The sequence below is a fragment of the Neophocaena asiaeorientalis genome, unplaced genomic scaffold (assembly GCF_003031525.2).
Source record: "Neophocaena asiaeorientalis asiaeorientalis breed wild unplaced genomic scaffold, Neophocaena_asiaeorientalis_V1.1 scaffold761, whole genome shotgun sequence".
NCBI lineage: Eukaryota > Metazoa > Chordata > Mammalia > Artiodactyla > Phocoenidae > Neophocaena > Neophocaena asiaeorientalis.
In genome coordinates, this window is record NW_020174818.1 from 16,075 (window position 1) to 44,055 (window position 27,981).

At 46.6% G+C, this 27,981-nt stretch overlaps 1 protein-coding gene across 1 annotated transcript; it reads right to left on the reverse strand.

Annotated features, from left to right (window-relative positions):
* Positions 1–27,913, reverse strand: ARMH1 (armadillo like helical domain containing 1; the record flags this gene model as incomplete). The annotated part of the gene is made up of 7 exons (XM_024760397.1): positions 27,795–27,913; positions 13,860–13,972; positions 12,607–12,834; positions 6,008–6,076; positions 4,722–4,888; positions 3,563–3,759; positions 1–85 (listed from the first exon to the last, which is right to left on the reverse strand). Coding segments are annotated over exons 3-7 (724 nt in total), but the record flags the coding sequence as incomplete, so codon positions are not given.
* Positions 27,914–27,981: the final 68 nt, after the last annotated feature.

The following is a 27,981-nucleotide window of genomic DNA, read 5'->3' on the forward strand; positions in this document are numbered from 1 at the left end:
CTTCATACTGGACTTCCAGGTGCATAGTGCGTAGCACCTTCAGCACGCTGTCCACAATGCCGGGGTGTGTCGTCCCGATGATCGACTGGCAAGAAAGACAGCAGGACAAGGTGGTTACTCTTTCCTTTCCGTCTAGTCCACCTGGGAGAAGTGAAAAGCTGACTTCCAAACAGCCGGGCAGCCTTAGCTGAATGGGGAGAGGGGGGCAGCAGTGAGTCACTGGGCCCTGACCCCGCACCCGAGAGGTTAGTTTCTTTCTTTCTTTCTTTTTTTTTTTTAACATTATAGTCAATTTTTTGCATACTAGTAAGGAGGGAGAACTCTCTCTCTCTTTTTAAAAATTAATTAATTAGTTTGCCAGCGTTGGGTCTTCGTTGCTGCGCGTGGGTCCTCTCTAGTTGCGGCGAGCGGGGGCCACTCCTCACCGCGGTGCACAGGCCTCCCACTGTGGTGGCCTCCCCAGCTGCGGAGCACGGGCTCCAGGCGCGCAGGCCCAGCAGTTGTGGCACGCGGGATCCTCCAGGACCAGGGATCGAACCCGTGTCCCCTGCATTTGGCAGGCAGATTCCCAACCACTGCGCCAGCAGGGAAGCCTGAAGTTAATTTCTTCTGGAGAGGAGGGGCGGAGATGGGCAGCCAGGAATCTCCAGAGACTCTGCCGAGGTTGCCACTGAACCCTCTGGCTCAGGAGGCACTCGGTGGAGGCTAGCTGGCCACTGCTAGAGGTGCAGGGATAAGTCGGCTATCTTGGCTGCAGGGAAGACAGTCACAGGCTGGAGAGAGTGGAACTCATCCAAAATCCTAAATCTTCTCTCTCTCAGGATCTCACCTAATCAGGCAACCCTCCTGTCTGTGTCTTCTACCCGTGCACTGGTTCCTGTCTTTTGGCATTAAACATTCTCAAGATCACCCAGATTGAAAGCAACCGTCCTTCAACTCTGTCTCCTCTTGCTACTGCTCTTTCCCCCTTTACACCTAAGCTTCCCAAAGGAAGCTACTTCTTCATCCTCCATGCATCCTTTGACAGGTGGCTGTAATTTAATTTTTCCTGCCATCGGACAGTCCCCTAATTCACCAAAACTTTTCCTGCTGAGCTCAGCTTTCTGTTCTACCTGCACTGAATCTCTCTGCTGTATTTGAGCCAACTGATCATGTCCTTCTTCTTCGATTTTTTAAAAATTAATTAATTAATTAATTTTTGGCTGTGTTGGGTCTTCGTTGCTGTGCGTGGGCTTTCTCTAGTTGTGGACAGTAGGGCCTACTCATTGTGGTGGCTTCTCTTGTTGGGGAGCACAGGCTCTAGGTGCCAGGGCTTCAGTAGTTGTGGTGCAAGGGCTTAGTTGCTCCGCGGCATGTGGGATCTTCCCGGACCAGGGATTGAACCCATGTTCCCTGCATTGGCAGGTGGATTCTTAACCACTGTGCCACCAGGGAAGTCCATGTCCTTCTTCTTGAAACTCTTTTCCCTTACTTTTCACAGCCCTGTGTTTTCCTCTTCTCCTTTTATGGCTTATCATTCTTTTTCTTTTTTATTTATTTATTTTTTCTTATTAGTCATCCATTTTATACACATCAGTGTATACATGTCAATCCCAATCTCCCAATTCATCCCACCACCACCACCACCCCCTGCCATCATTCTTTTTCAAGGAGGCAGAGTGGTATATGGAAAGGACTCTGGAGTTAGAGTTGGATTTTTTTTTTTTTTGCGGTACGTGGCCTCTCACTGTTGTGGCCTCTTCCATTGCGGAGCACAGGCTCCGGACGCGCAGGCTCAGCGGCCATGGCTCACGGGCCCAGCCGCTCTGCGGCACATGGGATCTTCCTGGACCGGGGCACGAACCCGTGTCCCCTGCATTGGCAGGCGGACTCTCAACCACTGCGCCACCAGGGAAGCCCTAGAGTTGGATTTTAATGTTCACTTGGTATATATTTTCTACTTAGTGTGTGGCCTTGAATAAGTCACTGAATACCCTCCTAAGGCTTGTTAGCATCACCTTTAAAATGGGGATGATAATACCTGTCTCCATCAGCCACTGTGAAGACTAAAGGAAACAGTGTAAGCAAGCCCTGAGCACAGTGCCTGGCATGTAGGAGGCACTTAATAAATGGAAACTGGAAACAATAATGATAATCAGATGTTTTGCTGATCTTCTTCCTCAGCTCATCTCTTAAATGCTGGCAGTGTTCCTTCTCTTCATACTTGGTGTATTCTACCGGGGTGATCTTATTGACTTCTACTCTTTCGGATATCACTTCTCTGTTCATGAACTCCAAACTGCCATCTTCATCTCGGATCTCTCTCTGGAGCCTCAGACTTTTATTTTCTACTGTCCTGTGGGCATCTCTACTAGACGTCCCGAGCAGTGATTCCTCAATTGAGCTAGGAATCAGAATTGCCTGGGGGAACTTAAAGGCCACCCGAAAGCTGTCAAATGCTACAGGAGGGGAGCTCAGGGTTCAGTATGTTTTGCACAAGTCATCCATCTACATCTTCTGCGACCAGCTTGGCCTTCTCCTGAGAATGGGCACTTGGGAGCCACCAAGGCTCATCAAGTTTATTGGGCCAAAACCTAAATCAGATCCGTTTTTCCTGTTCTCTTGGTGGCACACAACTCACCCCGTGGTCTAAGTCCAAAGCTGGCATCTTCTTGACTCCTTTTCTTTTTTTTGTTTTTGTTTTTGCAGTACGCGGGCCTCTCACTGTTGTGGCCTCTCCCGTTGCTGAGCACGGGCTCCGGACGCACAGGCTCAGCGGCCATGGCTCACGGGCCCAGCTGCTCTGCGGCATGTGGGATCTTCCCGGACCGGGGCATGAACCCGCGTCCCCTGCATCGGCAGGCGGACTCTCAACCACTGCACCACCAGGGAAGCCCTTGACTCCTTTTCTTTTACTGTCCCAAGTCCCATACTCTGCCTCCGAAATGTCTGTCCAACCTGGTCACCTCGATTTCTCCTGCCATGGTTCAGGCCGTATCATCTCTTTGGTCTCTTAACTGCCTCCCTGCCTCCAGCCCTTCCTGGAGCTGTACTACTGAGAGCTTTCGATGGTTCATCTCAAAACCTCTCTTGGAGCCTCTATTGCCTCCTTACACGGTGTCTTCGTGTGGTCACCGTGCCCCAAAGCTGACTTTGCTGCATTCTAGGGCACCGAGAAGAAGGCAGAAGACAACGAGAGAAATGGAGCTTTCCCAAGCACCGGCGATCTGGCTTCTTTCTTCACTTACATGCTGCCTACAAATGCACCAGGATTCTTTCCCTACCAAACTGACTCCTTTAATCTTTTCTACGGTCCTTTCATCAACCTTGCTGCTTGTCTCAACCACTTTTAAGTCTGCCAACATCTTTCTGATCCTTAAGTAAACAGGACAAATCACTCTGCTGGGAGACACGAACTCTCTGCCCTGCCCTAGCCTCCTGGAAGTAACGCTGATAGAACAGCAGACACGCAGTGGGAGGCTGAGCTCTGTTTCTCATGCCTGCATGGAGTGCAACTGTGGAAGGTAATTGTCAGATGACTGAGTTGGAATCAGAACCACCGGAGCATGCGGCCTGGGCTCACCTGGGCAGTCCTGAGAGTCTGCAGGGACAGCTGCTGAGCTTTCGGGGACGCACAGGGCAGCAAAGCTATTAGACCTTTGTACACTTGATTCTGGTACTTGGGATTACTGTGGATCAAAGAATCCAACAGAACCTGCACTTCTTCCTGGGTCTCTTCTGACTTAGACTTTGCCAAGAATTCTGCTATGGATCGTACACCTGAGCAAAGGAGAGAGGAAATGCTAAATTGGAAGGGGTTTATGAAAATAATCCTTACTCAAGGTTACATAATATGAGGTAATAGGATTAAGATGTATTTAACCAGGCCTGTCCAGTCAAAGCAAAATCGAGGCTCTGTTCTCATGTTGCATAGCTACTGTTTTCACCTCGTGCCTAGGTGGCTGGGGGATTTTGTTTCAACGTAGGCATGTTGTCAAAATCTGTTTTAAAATTTAAAATGGCTCTGCAAAATGCACAAATAAAACTTGCACTTTTGATTGCTGTATGATAACTAACACATAGATAGCGCTCAGCACTAAATGTTTTTTGACAAATACTACCTTATTTAGCCTTGGAAACTACACTGAGAGGGAGGTGTTGGTCCCTTTTTAGGATAAATACACCGAGGTTCAGAGAGGCCATGGGGGAGAAATGACGAAAGAGCAGTGAGGGAAGTGCTTTAAAGAGGGATGCGTGGGGGATGGCATCTCCTGTGCACACCTCAAGCAGACCACTTGGTGGGACATACTGAAATTACCGGGTTATTTCCTTTTCTCACGGCACTGTAAGCCCTTTGAGGACAAGGACTGTATTTTATTCATCTTTGTGTTCCCAGCACCTTAGCGTATACCTAGCACACATATTCAACGATTTTAGTTCAATCTTATTTCTAGAGTTATTCATAAATGGCTCAACAAATCTTTGTTGAATGGATGCACGAAAGAGGATATACTTGAAATGAAGTATTTCCAAAACCACCATGGAAAGATTTGAGCAAAAGATAAATCGAGAAAATCGTAACTCTGGGTCTTCCGGTGGTGATCCAGACAGGAGCTAAGTGAGTCCACCCTACAGAACGCTTCCTGTGCAACCAGGTCCTTGATGCGTTTTCCTCTAGCAGTGCTGGGGGCGGCCCCCAGGGAGACAGGAGAAGTGACACCCTCGTTCTACGTAGTACCCACCATAGCTTTCACAGATGAGCTCCTTGTACTTTCTGCCAGAGTTTGAGATAACCTGAAGTAGCTTGATGGATTCCTTCTTGTCCTCCTCCTCGATCTCCTTCAGTGCAAGTATTTCCAAGAGTGTTAGGGCCCCTCCAACCTCAAGAAATTCTACGAGATATCGATTACTGTCCAGAGGGATAGAAAAGTAGAAATAAGACATTGTCAAGTTCCTTGACACTAACCTTTCTAAGGGATCTCAAGGACCTTTCTTCATATACTCCTCCTACCCAGGAAATGTTTGTGGGTAAAGTGACACAATAGTTTGGAAATTCTTCCTTCCAGAAGGAAATGCGGAAGTTAAATACAATGGCCATTTCCTGTGCTTGGATTTCCAGCATCTGTGTCTCTTCTTCTTGAAAGGGCACCTCAACTGTCCCATGGGAGATCACCCCTCCACCACTCACGAGCCATGTGGTTTTGGGAGGGTAAGCAGGTGAAGGTGTGTCATCCTTCTGGCTGCAGTAATTGGTTTGGGGCCAGGCATGTGACCTAAGTTGGTCCAATGAGGCTCAAAACCTGGGACTTTCTTGGGAACGCTTGGGAAAGACATGTTCTCTTTTTGGTGTGACTGAGCTAGAAGGATGCATGTCTGGAGTACTGAGGACTACAACACATGGAGGCCTATGAATATAGAGGGAAACAGAGCTGAGAAATGGAGAAAAAGCGGGACAGACCAAATACTGAGAAATGGAGAAAAAGCGGGACAGACCAAATACTGAGAAATGGAGAAAAAGCGGGACAGACCAAATACTGAGAAATGGTGGAAAAGCGGGAGAGACCAAGTACTGAGAAATGGAGAAAAAGTGGGATAGACCAAATACTGAGTAATGGAGAAAAAGCAGGATAGACCAAATACTGAGAAATGGAGAAAAAGCGGGAGAGAACAAGTACTGATGACATTTTTTGAGCCCCTGGATATAGTCAGGCCTGAAATATGGATTTCCACTCTCTGGACATTTCAGTTTAGTAGTCTAATAATTTCTACTTTTTCCTGGTCCAGTATGAGTCGGTTTTCTGTAATTCACAACCAAGAAGGTGCTGACTAGCAAAGTATCAATGGAGAACATGGGATGGAGGAGCAACTAGACCAGGACCACAGCTGCCACCACCTCTGGGTCCATCCTGAGGGCTACCAGGTACCCACTGATAACTAGAAGCTAAGGTCCCATGTGGTGTGAATGTCAAGGATACCATGAGTCAGGCAGGCAACTGAGACCCCAGAATTTCGCTAGAACAGAACTCACCTGCTTACAGCTGATAAGAAGATGCCAATGGACCTGAGCAGCTTATCTAAACGTGAGCCAGTCATGTAGCTGTACGACAAGTTAAAGAGTGAATTTCAGGGTGGTTTTCCATCCCGTGTCTGATCCCTGATACCACCTATGGCCCAGGATGACCAACAGCTGAATTGTATCCTTTATCTGAGAGGGGCCACTAGGTTGAAGGGGTAGGGGCATGGGTGGTGGTGGCAGGCATGTTCATGGTTCTCCAGAAAGCTCTTCTGGGGTAGTTCAGCCACTTTGGCTCTGACATGCTCTCTAGAGAGTAAGAGGCGCTGATGAATGGAGGGTGCATGAAGAAAGCTGGGGGTCAATTTCCGAGGCTTCTCTGTGCCGTGACCATTGCACCCTTGGGCTCAGCCCAGTTCATTACTTTATGCCTCATTCTTGGACTTCTCTAAAAATAATCAGCTTCATCATTAATTCTCAATTTTGTACTTGCTCAAAGCTTTATAATGGAGGTCACTATCTTTATGAAGAATTGTGTGTCTTCCTAATAAGAACAACAGGAGATGGTGGAAAAATTAAACTCTGATTTAAAACAACCCCAGTACTTAATGTTATTTTTTAATGTGAGCTTTTGCAAAAAGCTTCGTTGTAATAAAGCACCCAGAGCACGCTTCAGCTCGGATACAAGGTATGAAATCAAGCCACAACAGAAAAGGAACCAGTCAACAATTACTAGGCTCATAACACATCACAGGCTCTTAGAACACTTAAGAAATTAGCTGAAATTACTGCAGCTCACGGAGGATGACTGAGAGCTTCCAAGACTGACAAAGGCTAATGTAATGGGTTGGAGGTAATGGTGCTTTGTTGGGGAGGGAGGGTGCATGAGGCAAATTATCTCGGCTGCACCCTGGTTCCCAGGATGTCAACAGAAGTAGAGACAGATTGGCTCATTAGAAAAGGCTCTTTACTGCAAAAACAGTGTTTGCTCTGGAGCCAGGCTCCCCTGCCTGTTGCCGTTTTAGCTGGGGGCCAGGCTATCAGCCCACCACCCAGCTCCTCTGAAACCCCAGCCCCCATTTCTGCCTCCATGCCTTCTCAGTGCCTCTTTTCTTCAGCTAGCAGCAAGGCTGACCGACTTTCGTCACCTTCTTTTTCCTCTGTCCCAGGCTAGCCTTATTTTCATAACCATTTCATTATACATATTTCTGGCCCATTATTTCCAGCAATTAGTTCCAGAAGTTTGCCACGATATCAGCAGTAGCTAACAAGTACTAAGCATTTATTGTGTGCCAGGCACTGTGCTAACTGCTTCGCTGGCATTGTCTCATTTAACCCTCAGCGCACCCTGCAGTGGGTGCTATCAGTATTTCCACTTCCTTCATGAGGAAACAAGCTCAGACAGTTTAAGGACCTGATCATGGTCCCAAGGTTAACTGACGGAACTGGGATTTGAACCTAGGCAGCCTAACTCAGAGTCCTGCTTCTTACTGTCAGCCCTTCCTGCCTATAGACAAACAGAGGGAGGGAGTGGGCTATTGACACAGATGGTGTTGGAGGTGGGACCGTGGCAGGGATTCACTGAAGTCACCTGGATGGTGTATGGGCTTTGGAGCCAGACCACCCATTTTAATCCTTATCTCTGCCACCTGCTAGTAAATTATTCAACCTTTTCAAGGCTCATCTTTCTAATCTATAAAATGGGATGATACTGAATTCCCTGGTGGTCCAGTGGTTGGGACTCCATGCTTCCATTGCAAGTCACAAAAAGTTAGGAAATTATGAATAATTCCAGGTGTAGAAACTGAATATACAACTGTATATTAAAAGCGTGGTTTGGGAGTTCCCTGGTGGCCTAATGGTTAGGATTCTGGGCTTTCACTGCTGTGGTCTGGGTTCAATCTCTGGTCGGGAACTGAGATCCCACGAGCCGCGCAGTGTGACCAAAAAAAAAAAAAGTGTGGTTCATTTAATAAACATTGGCTGAGTGTCCACTAAATGTTGGGTGCTCTGATTAGCACTTAGGACATGGAGAAGAATGATACGATGCCTCGGTTAACAAGTGCAATGATTGAGTAAGAAAAGAAGAGGGCTTGGGCTTCCCTGGTGGTGCAGTGGTTACGAATCCGCCTGCCAATGCAGGGGACACGGGTTCGAGCCCTGGTCCGGGAAGATCCCACATGCCGTGGAGCAACTAAACCCATGCGCCACAACTACTGAGCCCTTGTGCCCTACAGCCTGTGCTCCGCAACAGGCGAAGCCACCGCAATGAGAAGCCCTCACACCGCAACGAAGAGTAGCCCCAGCTCTCCGCAACTAGAGAAAGCCCGCACGCAGCAACGAAGACCCAATGCAGCCAAAAATAAATAAATAAATTAAATTAAATTTAAAAAGAAGAGGGCTGAACACAGAAATCTTAGAAACACTAATATTTAAGGGGTGGTAGGAAAGACCCTGCAACAGTGACTGAGAAACGGTGATGGGAGAAGGGAGGGAAGAGGAGAGCTTTTTTCTTTTTACTTTTTCTTTTTAAAAATATTTATTTATTTATTTTTTTGGCTGTGCCGGGTCTTAGTTGTGGCACATGGGATCTTCGTTGCGGCATGCGGGATCTTTAGTTGCTGCACGTGGGATCTTTTTAGTTGCGGCATGTGGACTTCTCGGTTGTGGCAGGCGGACTCTTAGTTGCAGCATGGATACAGGATCTAGTTCCCAGACCAGGGATCAAACCTGGGCCCCCTGCACTGGGAGTGTGGAGTCTCAACCAATGGACCACCAGGGAAGTCCAGAGAGGAGAGCTTTAGAAAGGGCAGTGGTCAAGCAGGGCTGGGACCAGGGTGTGAGGCGAGTGACTCACTTGCTTCAGGTATTAACTTTTTTTTTTTTTGGCCGCGTGGCTTGTGGGATTTTAGTTCCCTGACCTGGGATTGAACCCGGGTCCTTGGCAGTGAAAGCGAGGAGTCCTAACCACTGGATTGTCAGGGAATTCCCTCAGGTATGAAATTTAAGGGGGCATCAAAATCTCAATAACTAAATAATAGTTCCTGCATTATTAAAAAAAGAAAAAATAACATAAAAATACACAATGAATAAAATATCAAAGTTTTAAATAAAGCTAGGATCTGACACTGCCTCACTCACGTCACCCTTTGGTCGAGTGGAAAATGTTGTCAAGTTAGTGACAACATTTTGGTGAGGTTAGTGTCATGAGTTATGGGGACAAAGCCAGATTGTAGATCCTGATGTTTTTCAAAGCACCACTTGTGGACCACTGGCATCAGAGTCAACCCAGGGCTCTTTTGAAAACTAAAGAGCCCTGACATACAGATGGCCAAGAGGCATATGAAAAGATGCTCAACATCACTAATTATTAGAGAAATGCAAATCAAAACTACAATGAGGTATCACCTCACACTGGTCAGAATGGCCATCATCAAAAATCTACAAACAATAAATGCTGGAGAGGGTGTGGAGAAAAGGGAACCCTTTTGCACTGTTGGTGGGAATCTAAATTGATACAGCCACTATGGAGAACAGTATGGAGGTTCCTTAAAAAACTAAAACTAGAACTACCATATGACCCAGCAATCCCACTACTGGGCATATACCCTGAGAAAACCATAAGTCAAAAGGACACATGTACCCCAATGTTCATTGCAGCACTATTTACAATAGCCAGGATATGGAAACAATCTAAATGTCCAATGATAGATGAATGGATAAAGAAGATGTGGTACATATATACAATGGAATATTACTCAGCCATAAAAAGGAACAAGATTGGGTCATTTGTAGAGATGTGGATGGACCTAGAGTCTGTCATACAGAGTGAAGTAAGTCAGAAAGAGAAAAACAAATACCGTATATTAACGCATATATGTGGAATCTAGAAAAGTGGTACAGATGAACCTATTTGTAGGGCAGGAAGAGAGACATAGATATAGAGAACGGATATGAGGACACAGAGCGGGGAGGGGAGGGTGGGATGAATTGGGAGATTAGGTTTGACATAAATACACTACCATGTGTAAAACAGATAGCTGGGCTTCCCTGGTGGCACAATGGTTAAGAATCCGCCTGCCAATGCATGGGACATGGGTTCGAGCCCTGGTCCGGGAAGATCTCACATGCTGTGGAGCAACTAAGCCAGTGTGCCACAATTACTGAGCCTGCACTCTAGAGCCTATGAGCCACAACTACTGAGCCTGCGTGTCACAACTACTGAGCCTGCACACCTAGAGCCCATGTTCCGCAGCAGAAGCCACCGCAAAGAGAAGTCTGTGCACCGTGATGAAGAGTAGCCCTGCTCGCCGCGACTAGAGAAAGCCCGTGAGCAGCAACGAAGACCTAATGCAGCCAAAACAAAACAAACAAACAAAAAACCCAGATACCTAGTGGGAACCTGCTGTACAGCACAAAGAGCTCAGCTCAGTGCTCTGTGATGACCTAGATGGGTGGGATGGGGGGGCCTGGGAGGGAGGTCCAAGAGGGAGGGGATATAGCTATACATATAGCTGATTCATTTCATTGTACAGCAGAAAACTAACACAACATTGTAAAGCAATTTTATTCCAATAAAAAAAACAATAAAATAAATAAATTAATTTTTAAAAAGAAAAGAAAAATAAAGAGTCCAGGGACCCACCCTTAATCTACTAAATCAAAACCTGGTGGTGGGGTGGGGAGGCAGACTGGTTACCTGCATTTTAAACCTCTTTCATGCACACTAATGTCTGAGAATATTGGGGTTAACCCAGAGATGTATTCAGTGGATTCCCGTCAGACTGTGTTCAAGGCCTGAGTCTAATTAATAATTTAATCAATGATTAACTATAAGAAGAGAGAGCTGTGTTTACCTAAGCCTTTAGTTCTGCTTAGCTTTAGAGTCTCTGGTTCATTCATTCTGTTGTTCAACAAACACGTATTAAGTACCCATTATGTGCCAGGCACGTGTTAGGTGTTAGAAATACAGAGAGGAGTAGAACAGATGTAATTCCTGCCCTTGTAGAGCTTACAATCCAGTGGGGGAAGAGAGATATTAAGCAGGTAATAACAAGATGTTATGACTATTAAAATAGAGGAAGTGCCATGAGTATATTTAACAGGGGAACCTAAGCTAGTCTGGGGCTCTGAAAAGGGCTTCCTGAGAAAGTGATGCTTGGATTGAGACCTGAATAATGGAGTAGAAATTAGTTAAATAAAGAGGAGGTTTAGGGAAGGGGAGAGGGTTCAGGCAACGAGAAAAATACATAAGAAAAGGGTCTGAGATGAACCCATGGAGTGCTACGGGCATACGGAGCAGGAATATCCTGAAATCCACCCACGACTCAAATTATCACCATCATGGGGACCAAAGCTGTCTTCAGCCCCAAGTCTGCTTCTGGGGCTCCAGAGCACAGGCACCTCAAACACAACATGTCCCAAATCAAACTTATCTACCCCCAGACTCACTCCTTTCCTTGTATTCTCTTCCCACGTAATGATGTCCCATTCGCCTAGTTTCCCAAGCCAGAAACGTGAGAGTCTGTGGGAGACAAGTGGAGGTGGCAGCTGGGTTAACAGGTATGGAACTCAGATTCCAGAGAAATGTGGGCGGGGTACACATCTGAGAGTCCTCAAACTGGAGTGGTGTTAACATCCTGACAGTGGCTAGATCACTTAGGAAGAAGCTGAGAGCAAGCAGAAAAGAGGGCTGTGGCTGGAGGCTGGCAAACACCAACATTTAAGGCATGGCTGAAGAGGAGAAGGATGGACAGAAAGAAAGGAGAAAACCAAGAGAACTGGTATCAGAAACCACAGGAAGTGTGTGTGTGTGAGTGTGTGTGTGTGTGTGTGTGTGTGTGTGTGTGTGTGTGTGGTGATATGGTCTATATGTGCTTCTTTTTGCTTTCCTTCTCTCTCTCTCTCTTTTTTTATTGAGGTAAAATTGACATAAACATTACATTAGTTTCAGGGAATAATGTTTTGAGAAGTGGGAATGGTCGGCTGACAAACGCCACTGAGAGGTCCTGTATAAGGCCTGAGGATGTGGTCACTGGGTTTCACAATTAGAAAAGCACTGGTAACCTTGGCAAGACCTGCGTCAGTGGAGTGGAGGGGACGGAAGTCAGGCTGCAGCGGGTGCAGGGGAAAGGGAGGCGGGGAAGGTCAACAGCCTTTTCAACAGGCTTCAGCACGAAGGGCAGAAGCAAGGTGGAATACAGGTTCCAGACAAGGACTGAATTAAAATCTTAAGGTGGAAGAGATCTGAGCATATAAATGCTGATGAAAAAGCTGGTAATGAGGCAGAAGTGAAGGCTATAGGAGAGAACGAATAAAGTCCTTGGGGAGATGGGAGGGGATTCAAGCACAACACAGAGTATTAGTCCTAGACAAGGAACACCCACTTCAACTCTGATGGGAGCAAGAGAGGTTAGCAGTGAGAATGAGGATATCTTTATAGACTGGGAAGATGGGACGTTGAGGGAGTTCTTGACTTCAGGGATGGTATTTTGATCACTAGATGTCCTGCTCTAAAATCTGATTGAGAATCAGGAGAAGAGCTCCCTCGACTATCTTTGTTCCTTTTCTCTTTTGAAGATTGCCTGTTTGTTTTCCTGTTCAGCAAAGGATACGTGAGTCTAAGCCAGGTGGTCAAGCGGACCAGGAACAAGCTGGCTCCCTGGGAAAACTCCTGTTCCAGCTCAGGGGCAGTCTTGCCTTGGTTGGTTTCAATGAAATTGTTGAGGATGTGACTCCTTGCGACTTTGCCAGCATTGTCCCAATCCTGTAGAAAACTCAAGAGCCGGCTAATTGCTGCCTGCTCCTTGACAGAAGTCATGATCAGTGAGTTCTCAAGTTGGCTACAGAGGAGGGAAAACAGACAGGTTACCAAAGTATTCAGAACCATGCAAGGCCTGTAGTTACTCTGTGAGTTTTGCTTTTCCAGCAATCATCTGGAGGCAGGGTGAACCTCTGTCACCCTCATGGATGTAGTGACGTTCAAAATACACCTCTAGGACTGGTCACCTGCTACTTGAACAGGGAGGATCCAGTTGTGTTGTCATGGAATTAAGAATATAGAATATAAATCTTTAGCTCTTTGGCTTCTCTGCTGGTGCCCGCAACTAAAAGGACCACAGGCTCCAGGTGATATGCAGATGCTGCCTAAAACCATGGCCTCTCTTAGCCCTCACCTCATACAACATCAGAGACTGGGCCTTTAGAGACCCAGGCCCCTCTTACGCCAATCAGCCAAAAAGGTAAAATGCTCCTTAATCTTGTACCTGTGGCCTTTAGACTCTCTCTCTTAAAAACAACTTTTAAACAAAGTTAGAGGGAAGAAAAAGTTCTCATTCCATAGTTAGATTAATGGGCTGTGGTTTGTAGGAGTCTGTGTCCTTGGGAGAGTGTTTTCAGTGGGGGAGGGAAGGTTTAAAATAAACCCGCTTTCCAAAAATAGTTGTGATTGAAAGTGTTATTATCCATAACAAATGTTAGTGCTGATGGGAGAGAGGCATGTGTGATTCTTTTGTCTAACAGACAAGTGAAAGTCATATTTCACATCATCATGGGGTTTTCTGTGCTTTACAGAATATTTGTGAAACATTACTTGCAGGGCCACGATTGATATGGAGAAAACAGCTTGTGTGTAAGGGAGATGTGTATTTCACGAAGACTGTTCAACGTGAAATTTACAGTCCCATAAAGTGCTTCTACATCTTCGCCAGAGATATAGTTAAAAGGACTTTACAGTCCGAAACATCTTAAAACTGATTCTAAGTTAACATTTCCTCACATGTATTTGAGATATTGATGGGGCCCAACTCTCAGAATTTTATCAGGAAGCAATTGAGGCATGCTAAGACAGACAGACATACACACCAACCTCCACTGCTCCCCGGAGGACACCGGGTATGTGCTCCCAGGAAGGGCATCCACGTAGCCTCAGGGATGGAGCCAGCTACAATGTCCTGTCAGCCTTAACAGCCAGGTGAATAACTGTGGATCAACCGAAATGCAAAAATGACCAAAACCCCTCATGGGATCAGGCATCAATCATTGTGAATGACATTACAGCCTTAAGTCTGAGAATAACTTACAGAGGCCATGGCCACCTTTAACAGCCAAACTGGACTCAAGAAAATGGGGATGAGTGGCTGTTCTAGACCCCAGGAAGGAGGGGTTGATACACCACCAACAGCAGGAAAGCAGCCTGTGCCCCTCCCCTGCCGTGGATGGACTGTTTCTAGGATCAAAACTCAAAGTGCTATCAGAGATGCACCCAACGATTCTAGAACACCAAGGGTGGGAAACTTTCAGCTGGATGCTCCATATTATGGCCCCTCGAGGTTTCTTTGGATCTGTCTTCCCCATCAGCTTTTTTTTTTTTTTTTAAACAGGAAAAGAAAACTGACAAATGGCAGCTTTAAAGTCATAGTGATACAGCTGTAAGTCGTACATACGTAGTAAAGCACTGTGCAAGGTGCTGAGGGAGGTGTGAAGAGGCGCACTGCACTGCCCTGGCCTGGAGGAGCTCCAAATCTCGTAGCAGTGGGGAAGAACATGAGATTTAGAGTCAGACTGGGTTCAACGCCCCACTGCCCACCTGACAAAGTAAAAGAGTAATAGTACCTGCCTCCCCCTTTTCTATCCTCCAGTCTCACTCCAGAGGCAACCACTTTCAACTCCTTTGGCTGTTTCTTCTGGTGTTACTTCTATTTGTCCAAATAATGAGTTTATACTACTTGCTATGGGCTGAATTCAACAAATCCATATGTTCAAGCCCTAATCCCCAGTGCCTCAGAATGTGACTCTATTTAGAGATAGGGTCTTTAAAGAGATAATTAAGTTAAAATGAAGTCATCGGGGTGGGCCCTAATCCAACATAACTGGTATCCTTATAAGTGGAGATTAGGACACAGACACATAAAGAGGGAAGGCCATCTGAAGATACCAGAAGGTGGCCATCTGCAAGCAAAGGAGAGAGGCCTCAGAAGAAACCAATCCTGTGACACCTTGATCTTGGACACCTTTATCAGAGGTACAGAACTGTGAGATAATAAATTTCTGTTGTTTAAGCCATCTGGTCTGTGCCACTTTGTCATGGCAGCCCTAGCAAACTAATACATTACTATTATTTGGTTCGTCAATTTTAGGCACTATTTATTTCTAATTCTGAGGAATTAGCTCTCTTGCACCCTCTAACCCCCATTTTTCTCCCCTCATTCTCACAATATAGTTTTCCACAATTTATAGTTAAATCAATAGTTAGTGTTTACATTATTGACCAAGTAAAAAACACTGTTCATTCAAGCTGTAAACTACTATTACGTTTTCCTTCTCTTACAAGTTGGTTTTACCTGGAGTTAATAATTGTTTCTTTTTTCAATTGTTTAATTTTCTAAGTACTAGAGCTGTTTTCTTCCAAATATTCCAAACACATAGCAATGATCTTTCTGAATGTTCAAACCCTAACTGATCAGTCCCATCTTCTCCCTGGAGAACTCTGTCCCAAGGACCTCTGTCTTTCTGCTCCAGTTTGGACTGGCTGCTTGCTAAGCTTGGCGTACAAATGTTGTTCTGGGATTTCCTTTTGCTTGTCTTCGCTATTGCCCTATTTCCTGGATCCACGTCGTCCTCTTTGGTTTACTCTCTCATTTTGTTGAATCACATTCTCCAGTAGCTTCCTAAGAAATGAATTTTTTTCTGTGTCCTTGAAAATCTGAAAGTATTCTGACCTCATGTCAGATTGGTTGGGTGTGTAATTCCACGTTAGAACAAGCTTCCCTCGATTGAGCATCCCAGGGTTGCTTTTGAGAAATCTGACATCATTCTGATTTCTGTGCCTTTGTCTGTGGCTTGTTTTTTCACTCTTGATGCTTTGAAAACCTTTTCTGAAATTGTATGATGATATGCCTTGGTGCAGGTCTTTTTCAGTTATTATACTGAGCCTTCCATCCTGTGTCCTTCAGTTTTTGAAAATTTCTTTAACAGGCAACAACTAGACTTTTCATTGAGAAACTCACAAATGTCAGTCAGTGGAGGGTTTTTTTTTTTTTTCTTTTTTCCCCACCTGGGGTTCTCAGGGCCTCTGGAGAAGAGTTTTCTACTTTCCCAGGGAGGATGAGAGGGTAGGGGTGCTAAGCACCTGGCTGCTGGCATCCTGGGGGTGGGGTGGGGGAGGGACTAGGGCTGCCACCATGTAGTGTGTAAATCTTCCCTCCATCCCTCAGTTTTCCACCCTGTATCTCATCCCTGCCCTTCAAACCCTGCCTGAAGTCCCTGAGTATGGAGGCCTCCAGAGTTCCTCCTTATGCAGCAAGAGAGTTTAGAGTAGTCGTTTGGCTTTTGAGAGCGGAGCTCTGGGGCCCGTGCTCTGCACACAGACTCCAGCCAAGCCCCCATGTTTAGCCCTGTACCTCATTGCTGACCTTCTGGAGTAACTCATGCTTCCAAGGCATTAAGTGTCTTGGAGATTAAGCTGGGTGAACTGATTTGCTTCTTGTTGGTAATCTCCCCTGGTTGGCAGTTGGTTTGGAACTTCTTAGGATATTTCAAGCCAGGTAACACTCCCCCACCTGCCTTCTATTTCCATATATCTGTTGACTTTCATCTGCTGTTGCTTCCTTCTCTGAGCTTTTGTAACTTAATACCTTTTATATTTCTTTAGTGTTAAGTCAGCAAGGTTTTGAGAGGTAGGGGGAAATACAGGGGGGCAGCCATGTTTAATCAAGAGACTACAGCCACATACGTATTTTCATCTCAACTTTTCTTCAAAATAAGATTTGATGATGATTGAAAAAACAACACCCTAAAACCTAATAAGTACAGTTTTTAAAAGAATTAAAGAAAGAAAACTGGGAAAAAGGGAGAAACCTACCACTTTCAAGAGTTCATGTTAGATTCGTAGGCTTTATGACTCCCAAATCCATATTTTCAGCCTGGGCCTCCCTCCCAGGCTGAGAATATGATTAAATGACCACAGACGTCTTCCTTGGTAGGTTTCACACACTCTTCAAATCCATAAGTCCCAAACTGAATTCATCAAGCCCTCACCCCTGCTCCTTTCCCTATGTTGCTCTTATTTCAGTGACTGTTACCACTCTCCTAGTCACTCAAGAGCTATGTTGACGTATTCCTCTCCCTTGCCCTCCTCATCCAATCTGCTGCCAGGTTCTGCCAATTATACCACCTAAATCTCTCTCAGACCAGTCTATTTAGCTTCATCTCCACTGCCACTGTTGTAGTTTACCCCCATCCCTCACGTGGATCGCTGCTACAGCCTCCTAACTGATCTTCGGGTTTACCCCAACCTAATCTCCACAGTGATGCGACAGTCTTCTTTTTATATCATTAAAATAAAATGCGCTTTATTTTCTATACAATTTTTAAAGGATACACTCCATTTACAGTTATTACAAAATATTGGCTATATTCTCCAGGTAGTGATGTGAGATTCTTTAAAAAATGCAAATCGGGCATATTTCCCTGCTTAAAACTCTCCTGTTGCTCCCCATTACCCCTCTTCATTCAGGCCGAAGAACGTCTTCCATCTAAGTTTTGCTGCACCTTAAATATGAGTCTGTTCCCGCTACCCCGCCCCCCATGTCACTGCTTCCAGTAGGAACTAAGGGGAGGCTGCCAGCTTCCCCATGCTTCACACACCATTCTCTAAAGTTCTCATACTGCTGGGACTTCCCTGGTGGCGCAGTGGTTAAGAATCCGCCTGCCAATGCCGGCGACACGGATTCGAGCCCAGGTCCAGGAAGATCCCACATGCCACGGAGCAACTAAGCCTGTGTGCCACAACTACTGAGCCTGCGCTCTAGAGCCCTCGAGCCACAACTACTGAAGCCCGCGCGCCTAGAGCCCGTGCTCCGCAACAAGAGAAGCCACCTCAATGAGAAGCCCATGCACCTCAACGAAGAGTAGCCTCTGCTTGCCGCAACTAGAGAAAGCCCGTGCACGGCAACAAAGACTCAACACAGCCAAAAATAAATAAATTCATAAAAAAATAATAAAGTCCTCATACTGTTTCTCAATCATTTCTTTTCCTCTGAGGTCAGGCGTCCTGTCCTTCCCCGTCTCCCTTGCCCCAGTGCTGATTTACTTGCCATACCCACTTGCACCCAAGTCCTCCTGTTTACCCATAAGCTGCTAGGCAATTTCAGCATCAACCTGTTCCATCTTCGTAATTTTGGCTAGCATCGTCCCTGGCACATCGTGGATATTCAACAAGTGTTATTTAAATTGACATCCAACACACTGTGCTCATAATGAGCATTTTAATTTCCTTAATCTCACACAGTAATTAATTAAACAGATGTCCTGGGTGCCACTCCTAGCCAAGCACTGGGACTGGCATCAGTCAACATAACAAATATATTTTTTGCCCTCAAGGTGCTTACAACGCTGAGAAAACCATAATTCAAAAAGAGTCATGTACCACAATGTTCATTGCAGCTCTGTTTACAATAGCCAGGACATGGAAGCAACCTAAGTGTCCATAAACAGACGACAGGATAAAGAAGATGTGGCACATATATACTCAGCTGTAAAAAGAAACGAGTTATTTGTAGTGAGGTGGATGGACCTAGAGACTGTCACACAGAGTGAAGTAAGTCAGAAAGAGAAAAACAAATACTGTATGCTAACACATATATATGTATGTAATCTAAAAAAAAAAAGGTTCTGAACAACCTAGGGGCAGGACAGGAATAAAGACGCAGATGTAGAGAATGGACTTGTGGACATGGGGAGGGGGAAGGGTAAGCAGGGACAAAGTGAGAGAGTGGCATGGACATATATACACTACCAAATGTAAAATAGATAGCTAGTGGGAAGCAGCCACATAGCACAGGGAGATCAGCTCAGTGCTTTGTGACCACCTAGAGGGGCGGGATAGGGAGGGTGGGAGGGAGACGCAAGAGGGAGGAGATATGGGGACATATGTATATGTATAGCTGATTCACTTTGTTATAAAGCAGAAACTAACACACCATTGTAAAGGAATTATACTCCAATAAAGATGTTAAAAAAAAAAAAAGGTGCTTACAAACTGGTGGGGTAGAGAGAAAGGGAACCAGATGATTTTACTGAGAAGTGTAAAGTGCTCTCATGGGGGTAAATCCCAGGGTCTGCTGGGGCTTGTAGGAGAGGCACAAAATCTGGACTCTGGTGACCTCCATCCAATCCAGCATCCACACTCATGGTCCATAGCCGAAACTTTGTGAATAGCCTGGGAAGTCTACAATTCCGAGCTCCTTACCCTCCCACCTCTTCCATCTGTTCTCAGGAGATCTACTCTTGGGCTTCACAAAAAAGTTATAGGCCATTAGGCAAAAACGTCCTCACAATCTCTTCATTCTTCTCATGTTATGGTATCCATACCCATCCTTCTCTTTTCCTTCTTTACTCCTTTACCAGAGCTCTACACCCACCCATCCTGCCTCCTTAGAGCCCTCACTCTATCCACTACTCCCTCTTCCCCTGGATCCTCAACTGCTCTCTTTAATTAGGCATTTTTTCTTGTTAACTTACTTAATTCTTGCCTATCCTAAAACAAAAATAAGCAAAAATGAAAACAAAAACCACTTACCTCACCCTCTTGTCCCCCTGCAGTCACCTCTCTGGTTTTTGCCCTTCACAGAAAAGCTTCTTAAAAACAGTCTACACACTCTTTTCTGATCCTCCACGGACCAGTCTCTCCTCAACCCACTGCAATTCTGCTTCTCTGCACTCCCCCTTCACTTGCTTGCATATTCAGCCATGCCTCTGATAACCTCCTAATTGTCCAGGTCAATGAGGACATCTTAGTCCTTTGTTTACTTGTTCTGTTGCTGCAACAACTAAAATCACTGACATCCCTCCTGCTCAAAAGGCTTTCTTCCCTGATGCCTCTCCACCCTGACATCTTCTCTTTGACAGCCTGCATCCCTGGCTGCTGCCTCCTGCCATCCCATCTTTCAGTTTCCAGTGCCTGTCACATTGTACGTAAATTGTCTCAGACGTGACTAGGACTCCCTCTGCCCCACTGCCAACCTTACTATCAGCAATTCCATTCAACGTGAAAGTCAACAAATACTGAGAGACAAGTGTGTCCCATCCTTGGGTTAGGCCTCTAGGGATAATTGTGAGAACGAAACAGAGTTCCTTCCCTCAAGGGGTATGCAGTTTGGGGGTGGCATAGAGCCCTGTAAATAAACCATTTTAAGTCCAATAGTGTGGTAAGCGCTAGGATGGGGCAAGCACAGGATACTTTGGGAATGTGAGCGAGGGACACCTAACCCAGCCTTAGTTGGGGTACGGGCTGCTATGGAAAATTTCCAGAGGAGATGCCATCCAGGCTGAAAGGCATCTGCAGCTAGCCAGGTGAAGAGGTGAGGAAGCTGTACTCCAGGTAGAGGGAATAAAATACGCGGAGGCTCAGAAGCGCACGAGTGTAAGGTATATGTAAAGAATTGCGAGTGGAAGGCAGTGTGGCGTAGCGGTTAGGAACACAGACACTGGAGCTGGATGATCTTCCACCTCCCGGCTGTGTGACCTTATGCAAATTACTTAACCTCTCCAGGCTTCAGTTCTCTTACCTGAGAAGAGGGGATACTAATACCTCATAAGGTATTATGACCCTCATAAGGGTCAACAAACTGCCTAACATATAGGAAACCCTCAATAAAGCTTAGTTCTTATTTTCATTGCTGAGATTGTTCAGAGTGGCTGGAGCACAGTATGAGGAGGGAAGCGGCAAGAGACGAGGCTGGGAAAATGGGTGGAGGCCAGAGAACAAGGGGCCCTTAATACTCTGCTGCAGGGTCAGCACTTAACCTTGAGGGCAACGTGAGGATTTTAGGTCAAGGGCTTTAAGTCAAGAGTGACAAGAAAAGACTTTGTTTAAGGAATAGCATCTTGACTGTAGTGTAGAAAGGTGATCCGAAAGGGGCAAGACTGGAGGCAGGGCACCAGTTAGGAAGCTGTTCCCATAATCTCAGCAAAAGACGCTGATGACACTAGGGTTGGAGAGAAGTAGAAACGCCACATAGGAAGGAGCGACAGGACCTGGTGACTGTCTGACTGTGGAGGATGAAAGGGGGAGGATACAGGGAGGACGCCCAGATAACCTTGCTTCCTACTTCACAGAGAAAACAGGGTCCATCGGAGCAACTCCCTTCTCTCCCTCCATTTTTTTGGTGGGGGCTGTGCCACGTGGTTTGCGGGATCTCAGTTCCCTGACCAGGGATTGAACCCGGGCCACGGCAGTGAAAGCCTGGAATCCTAACCACTAGGCCACCAGGGACCTCCTTCTCCCTCTATTCTTTTTTTTTTTTAAGCCATGTTGGGTCTTCGTTGCTGTGTGCGGGCTTCTCATTGCTGTGGCTTATCTTGTTGCGGAGCACTGGCTCTAGGCATGGGGGCTTCAGTAGTTGTGGCATGCAGGCTTCAGCAGTTGTGGCTCACGGGCTCTAGAGCACAGGCTCAGTAGTTGTGGCGCATGGGCTTAGTTGCTCTGCGGCATGTGGGATCTTCCTGGACCAGGGTTTGAACCCGTGTCCCCTGCATTGGCAGGCGTATTATTAACCACTGCGCCACCAGGGAAGTCCTCTCCCTCTATTCTTAACCTTACCACATGGGTATGCAGCCTTTTCGTGTGCGCTAGATTCTGCCCCTCTATCTTCAATCTCTCCATCTCCTCTGACTCCTCTTAAACTTGCTCGATCTCTGTCAACCCCAACAAATACATAAACAAAGCCTTTCCCTCATGCTTCTACACTTCCTCCCTTCTTCACCCCCAACCTTCTCCTTCTGGCCTAGAGGATAAAGTCTGAGCTCAATGTGGCATACAAGATCCTTCAAAACTTGACCCCAGCCTAGCCTCATCTGCAGTGACTTCCACGTTGCAGCAGACACCAACTTCTCAACTCCCCAGGCCGTTCCAGGGCCCACTTGTATCTCAATCCTGCTCTGCCATCAGGAATGGCCAGCCTCCTTTTTGCCCTTTGGCCAATTCCCCAAGACAGCTAGGGGTTCTCAGGTCTGTGGTCCCACTTATGCCACCTCTTCTCCTGCTATGCTGTAAAACTTCACTGTCCCTCCCACTAGAGTGTGAGTTCCTCAAGGGCAGGGGTTGGTCCTCCCTGTCTCTACGTCCCCAGGGCCTGCCTAATGCCTGGCACAAAACAGATGTTTAATAAATGCTCACTGGTGAATGAGTAAAGAAATCAGCCAGCTCCCGTTTAGATGGTTATATCTGAATGTTCATGATATGTAGGTCCATAAAACTACCAACTTCCCAAAGCTGCCATGTGCAGAGTGGCAGAATCTCCATCCAAGAAGGCCAGTGCATAGTCTATGAGGCATTTTACAGCTGACAGGAAATAGCAATGTCAGCAGCGGTGTCATCTTTGGACACTAAGGACAGGGATTCAGTGCCATGAATGGTCAGTTAAATTGTAATTGGAGTGAACTGTTCCTCTGCAAACCATAATGTTCTTTAGCTGCAGCCAAATGGCATTCAAGAAAATTTTTTGAAATGTCAAAGAAATCATTTCCAATTTGGTGCTCACAACCAGAGACTCTAATGATCAGTGGAAATGAGAAGCAAACAAATTAGCACTAATGGATAATGGCTTTTGGAAAAGAGGATTTAATTTATAGTCAACTGATCACGGCATGCAGCACGCAGTAAAAGTCAGTTTCACCAGCTTGATCGTAAGAACCAGAGCACACCCAGAATGCCAGAGAAAAATATACGTATGCCATCATGCTTATTGGAAACTCTCTGTAAGTGGCAGCCAATTAAAATGGTCATTATTTTACCTTGGAGAGAAAATGGTCTGAAAAAAATCAAAGCACATGAAATTAAAATCTGGATTAGGAACCTCGGTCCAAATTGGTTTGTTTGTGGCCTTCTAACCTTGGCAAGGTCTTCTGCAAGGACGACAAACCTACTTTGTCTTCAGCCCAGAGTGGACTCTTTGTTTTTAATTTCCTCTCCATCTTCAGAGGTGATTAATAAATCTGGACTCATCCATAAATCATTTCTATAGCAGCCAAACGGTTCTTCTTCGTGCCAGGAAACGAAAATCACAGAAATCTCAAAACCCTCGGCTCTTGTACTAAGTCAAAGGTCCTTAGCAACAAGTGAGAAGAGGTATTAAAAATCAGGGCTTCCCTGGTGGTGCAGTGGTTGAGAGTCTGCCTGCCAATGCAGGGGACACGGGTTCGTGCCCCGGTCCGGGAAGATCCCACATGCCGCGGAGCGGCTGGGCCCGTGAGCCATGGCCGCTGAGCCTATGCGTCTGGAGCCTGTGCTCCGCGATGGTAGAGGCCACAACAGTGAGAGGTCCGCGTACCGCAAAAAAAAAAAAAAAAATCAAAAGGTCACTAGGTTTCATTTCTAAATAAAATTTCTCAGAGGGCTTTTTTCCTCCTAAATCAAAAGACACATTTCTAAAAGCAAGAAGCCTCCAGGGCATGGGCTGCCAGCCTGGCTCCTTGTCCCCACATGGCCTCGGAGATAAGGCAGTCACTGTCTCCTGTTCCTGTGGGTTCCACCTGCACAATGGGACAGAGGCCTTCTCCCAACCCGACTCTTCACTCTCAGCTCCTTATTCAGAGAGAGAGGGAGAAGAGATAGAGACAGAGACAGAAACATTCTTTCAACTTCAGGCCCAGCCAAAGAGGGTGTTCTGGCTTTTACTTCCACCTCAGGGCCAAATGCAACACAATTTGTCACTTTCTTCTCATAGATGCCCTTCCTTCTGCTCCCCACTCATACCCTCTTCACAGACTCCATCTGCCCCATCTCTTCCCCACAGCCAGCCACCATTCCCTCCATCCTGTTTCCATAGACCATTTTCCCCATCTCCTTCCTGCAAAACCTACTGCCGTCACCAGCTTCCCAGACCTACCCTCATTCTCTACCCATGGACCCCCTTTTCCTCTCCCCAGACTCACTTCTGCCCCCAGCTCCACTCCACAGGCCTGGCTTCATGCCCTCCCCACAAAATGTAACTCTCTAGGTCAACCAGAGTCTCTCTGCCCACGTTCTCCTCACCTCTTCATTGCTCTATGCTTCATCTTCCTTGACCTGATTTCCTGTCCTTCCTTCCCTTCCCAACCTTCTTACTCTTCCCTGGAAAACTTTTGTTTCTCATCAGCAAAGTCTCCTCCACACTTAACGGCTCCACACTCGCTCTGCCCACCTCCAGCCTGCCCCGGAAGCTGGCTCTTCCTCAGGGTGCCACTTCTGCATAGCCGACCCTGGAGGAAGCTGCTTATACTCTTAAACCCAAGGGATCTCAGGACTGGGAGAGGGGCTAATGTCTCCCCACCAAAGTCCAATTCAGTTCCTATTCTACCTGCTCTTTGTAAAAACCCTTGCTACTTTAGGGTCATGCCATTCAGCTGTATTGACCTTTGCCCCTCCTCTTGCTGTCATCTACAGACTCCAGAACAACCTGCTTTACTGGTACCTGGCTCACAAGCATCCTCTTCCCTTTTCCTTCCTCAGGTCCTGCCATCATCTGGGGGGATTTCAATGGCCATGTCAACATCTTGGCTGTCTTCTGTATTCCACTTTGGCCACCTGCTACCATGGCTATACCCTGGACCCTGTCATCACTTGAAACTACTCAAACTTCATTACTCCACTTTCTTATCATAACTCTCTCATCCAACTGTTTCCAAGATATGGGTTCTCTGACTTCATTGGGACCTCCAGCCCATAACACTTTTACTCTCTTATGCAGTTTAGGTCTAAGATCCACCATCTCAACCACTCTTTTGCCAGGATCCTCAACTTCCTTGTCCTTTGTCCTTCCATTTCATCCACCTGATAAAATTCAAACCTGGATCAACTCAATTCACCTCTCTGCAGCCACCAGTAGATGGCTGAATATTGTTTGGGGAAAAGTACATAGCACACAACCATGCAGACTGCTGCTGCTACAAAATAATGGTCACCAACCTCAATAGGGCTCTAACTGCCCGGAAAGCTATATGATACCTCGGTCATCTTGCTCCCATTCTCCACTGCAGCTATTTCAATCCTTCTCTGCTGGTCTCAAATCTTGTAAATCATCTCCAATCCCTTTCTCCCTGGCTGATACCATGTCCCTATTCCACAGAAAAAGTAGGAACCACCATACAAGAATTCTCTCAAGTTCCTGCCACCAAATCTACTAATGTACTAATCTCACATGCCTCCTTTCTGTCACAGTGCAAATGTCCCTCTAAGTGAACTTCTCCACTAATGTTTTGGATCCCCTACTCAGGAGTCCCCAACCCCCAGGCCGCGGACCCGTAGCAGTCCATGGCCTGTTAGGAACCGGGCCGCACAGCAGGAGGTGAGCGGCGGGCAAGGGAGCGAATCTTCATCTGCCGCTCCCATCGCTCCCCACTGCTCGCGTTACCGCCTGAACCATCCCCTCCTCTGCCCCATCCGTGGAAAAATTGTCTTCCACCAAACCGGTCCCTGATGCCAAAAAGGTTGGGGACTGTTGCCCTACCTTATTCTTTTTCTGGGGGCGCCACTCTCTGTTCTCTCTTTTTCCTTATAATATTATCTTTTTCTCTTTGCTGGATCCATGCCAACAGCATTTCTCCCATCTGAATAAAAACCTGCCTCTCCTTCCAGCTATTTTTTTCTCTCTTTTTGCCTCTTAAAGAGCCAAACTTCTTAAAAGTGTAGTCTTCACTTCCTCACCTTCCCACCCACTTCTCAACTCACTGTAATTCGACCTCAGCTCCCACCACGCCACTGAAACTGCCTTTACAACCACTTCCTTGTTTCTAAAGCCAGTGGATTTTTTTTAGACCTTATTTTACTTGATTAGTCATCAGCCTTCAACACTTTCCTCCCGTGGTTTCTGGGAAACCATGTTCTACTACTGATTAATTAACCACTGTGGACACTTCATCTCAATTACTTTTGCAGAACCTCAAATGTAGGTGCTTCTCAGGGCTCTGTCCTAGGCCCTCTTCTCTTCTTACTCTACACATACTCCCTGGGCAAGCCCAACAAATCAATCCACTCATGTGGCTGCCATATAAGGCACAACAGACTGCACATTTTAATTTCCAGTTTAGACTTATCTTGCAAACTCCAGTCAGGCATACTCAGCTGCCTCTTGGACACCTCCACTTGGATGTCCCACTGGCACCTCAAACTCACCATGCCCAGAACTGACCCTCTCCTAAGAACTCTCCTTTCTGTTTGCCCAAGGCAGGAATTTAGAAGTCATTCTTCATTTTTGCTACTCACCCCATGTCCAAGCAGTCACCAAGGCCAGTTCTTTTAAACTCCTAAGTGTCTAAGGAATCCATCCCCTTTTCTTCAATCCTGTTACCTCTCCATGTTTCAGGCCACCATAATCCTTCCCCATTACTAAAACAACTTCCAAAACTGGTCTCCCTCCTTCTCCCAGTCCCCAATCCATTCTCTTCATTGATCTTTCTAAAACACATATCTGATTGTTACTCTTCCACTTAAAGCCCTGCAGCCTCCCCATTGTCCTTAGGATAAAGTCTAAGCTCTTGTGCTCATTGGTGTAAACTGCATTGGAAATTTTTTCCATCAGTAAGATCTACCCATAAGTTCAGAGCTGAGCGTGGTATCAAAGACCCTCCAGAATCTGGGCCTACCTGTTCCTCCAAGGTTGCTCTCCCATTAGTCTCTCCTCTGGCCAGGAAATGCTCATAATTCCTGGCACCGACCCCTCACTTTCCTCTCCTTTTATATATTTATTTATTTATTTTTGCCTGCGTTGGGCCTTTGTTGCTGCACGTGGGCTTTCTCTAGCTGTGGTGAGCGGGGTTTACTCTTTTTTTTTTTTTTTGCTGTGCGCGGGCCTCTCACTGTTGTGGCCTCTCCCGTTGTGGAGCACAGGCTCCGGACGCGCAGGCTCAGCGGCCATGGCCCACGGGCCCAGCCGCTCCGTGGCACGTGGGATCCTCCCGGACCGGGGCACGAACCCGTGTCCCCTGCATCGGCAGGCAGACTCTCAACCACTGCGCCACCAGGGAAGCCCGGGGTTTACTCTTCGTTGCAGTGAGTGGGCTTCTCATTGGGTGGCTTCTCTTGTTGTGGAGCATAGGCTCTAGGCACATGGGCTTCAGTAGTTGTGGCTCATAGGCTTTGTTGCTCTGCGGCATGTGGCATCTTCCCCGACCAGGGCTCGAACCCGTGTCCCCTGCATTAGCAGGCGGATTCTTAATCACTGCGCCACCAGGGAAGCCCGGGGGTTACTCTTCGTTGCAGTGAGTGGGCTTCTCATTGGGTGGCTTCTCTTGGTGTGGAGCATGGGCTCTAGTCACATGGGCTTCAGTAGTTGTGGCTCATAGGCTTTGTTGCTCTGCGGCATGTGGCATCTTCCCCGACCAGGGCTCGAACCCGTGTCCCCTGCATTAGCAGGCGGATTCTTAACCACTGCGCCACCAGGGAAGCCCTCACGTCCTCTCTTTGAGCCCTATAAGGTCTCATGTCTCCACAAGTCTTTCAAAACCCAGCTCAAGAGCCATCAGCACTGCCATAAATGCCCCTTCTAATTCTGAGCTCCTAAAATCCTTAGGGCCTACTCTTCTTGTAGTACTTACCCCTTGCACAGTATTGCAGTTGGCTCATGCATGATTTCTTTCCCTCTCCTTTTAAGACTTACGGAAGTCAGAGCCAAAAACTTAATCCTCACTAGAGTAGGTGGTCAGTAAATATTTTTTAAGCGCGTTGATAAATTTAAGAAAACTGTACCCTCTAGCCCCTTTATGTCCCGCACGAACAGGGCATTCGCTAGAAAATAGCACCTCCTTTGTATCCTCCCCATCTCACCAGTCAGAATATTCCTCGACCAGCTGGGTGGAGGATGGGCTGGCACGCATTCCTGTGGTCGTTTTGTACGGTTTTCTACCTCCAGCCCTCGGAGCTGCAGCTGGTAGAGGGTAGTAGAGATAGCTAGATGATGTAAGTCAAAGGGCACTGCTGTCCACCCGGTACGATAAGACACGGTTTAGGAAGG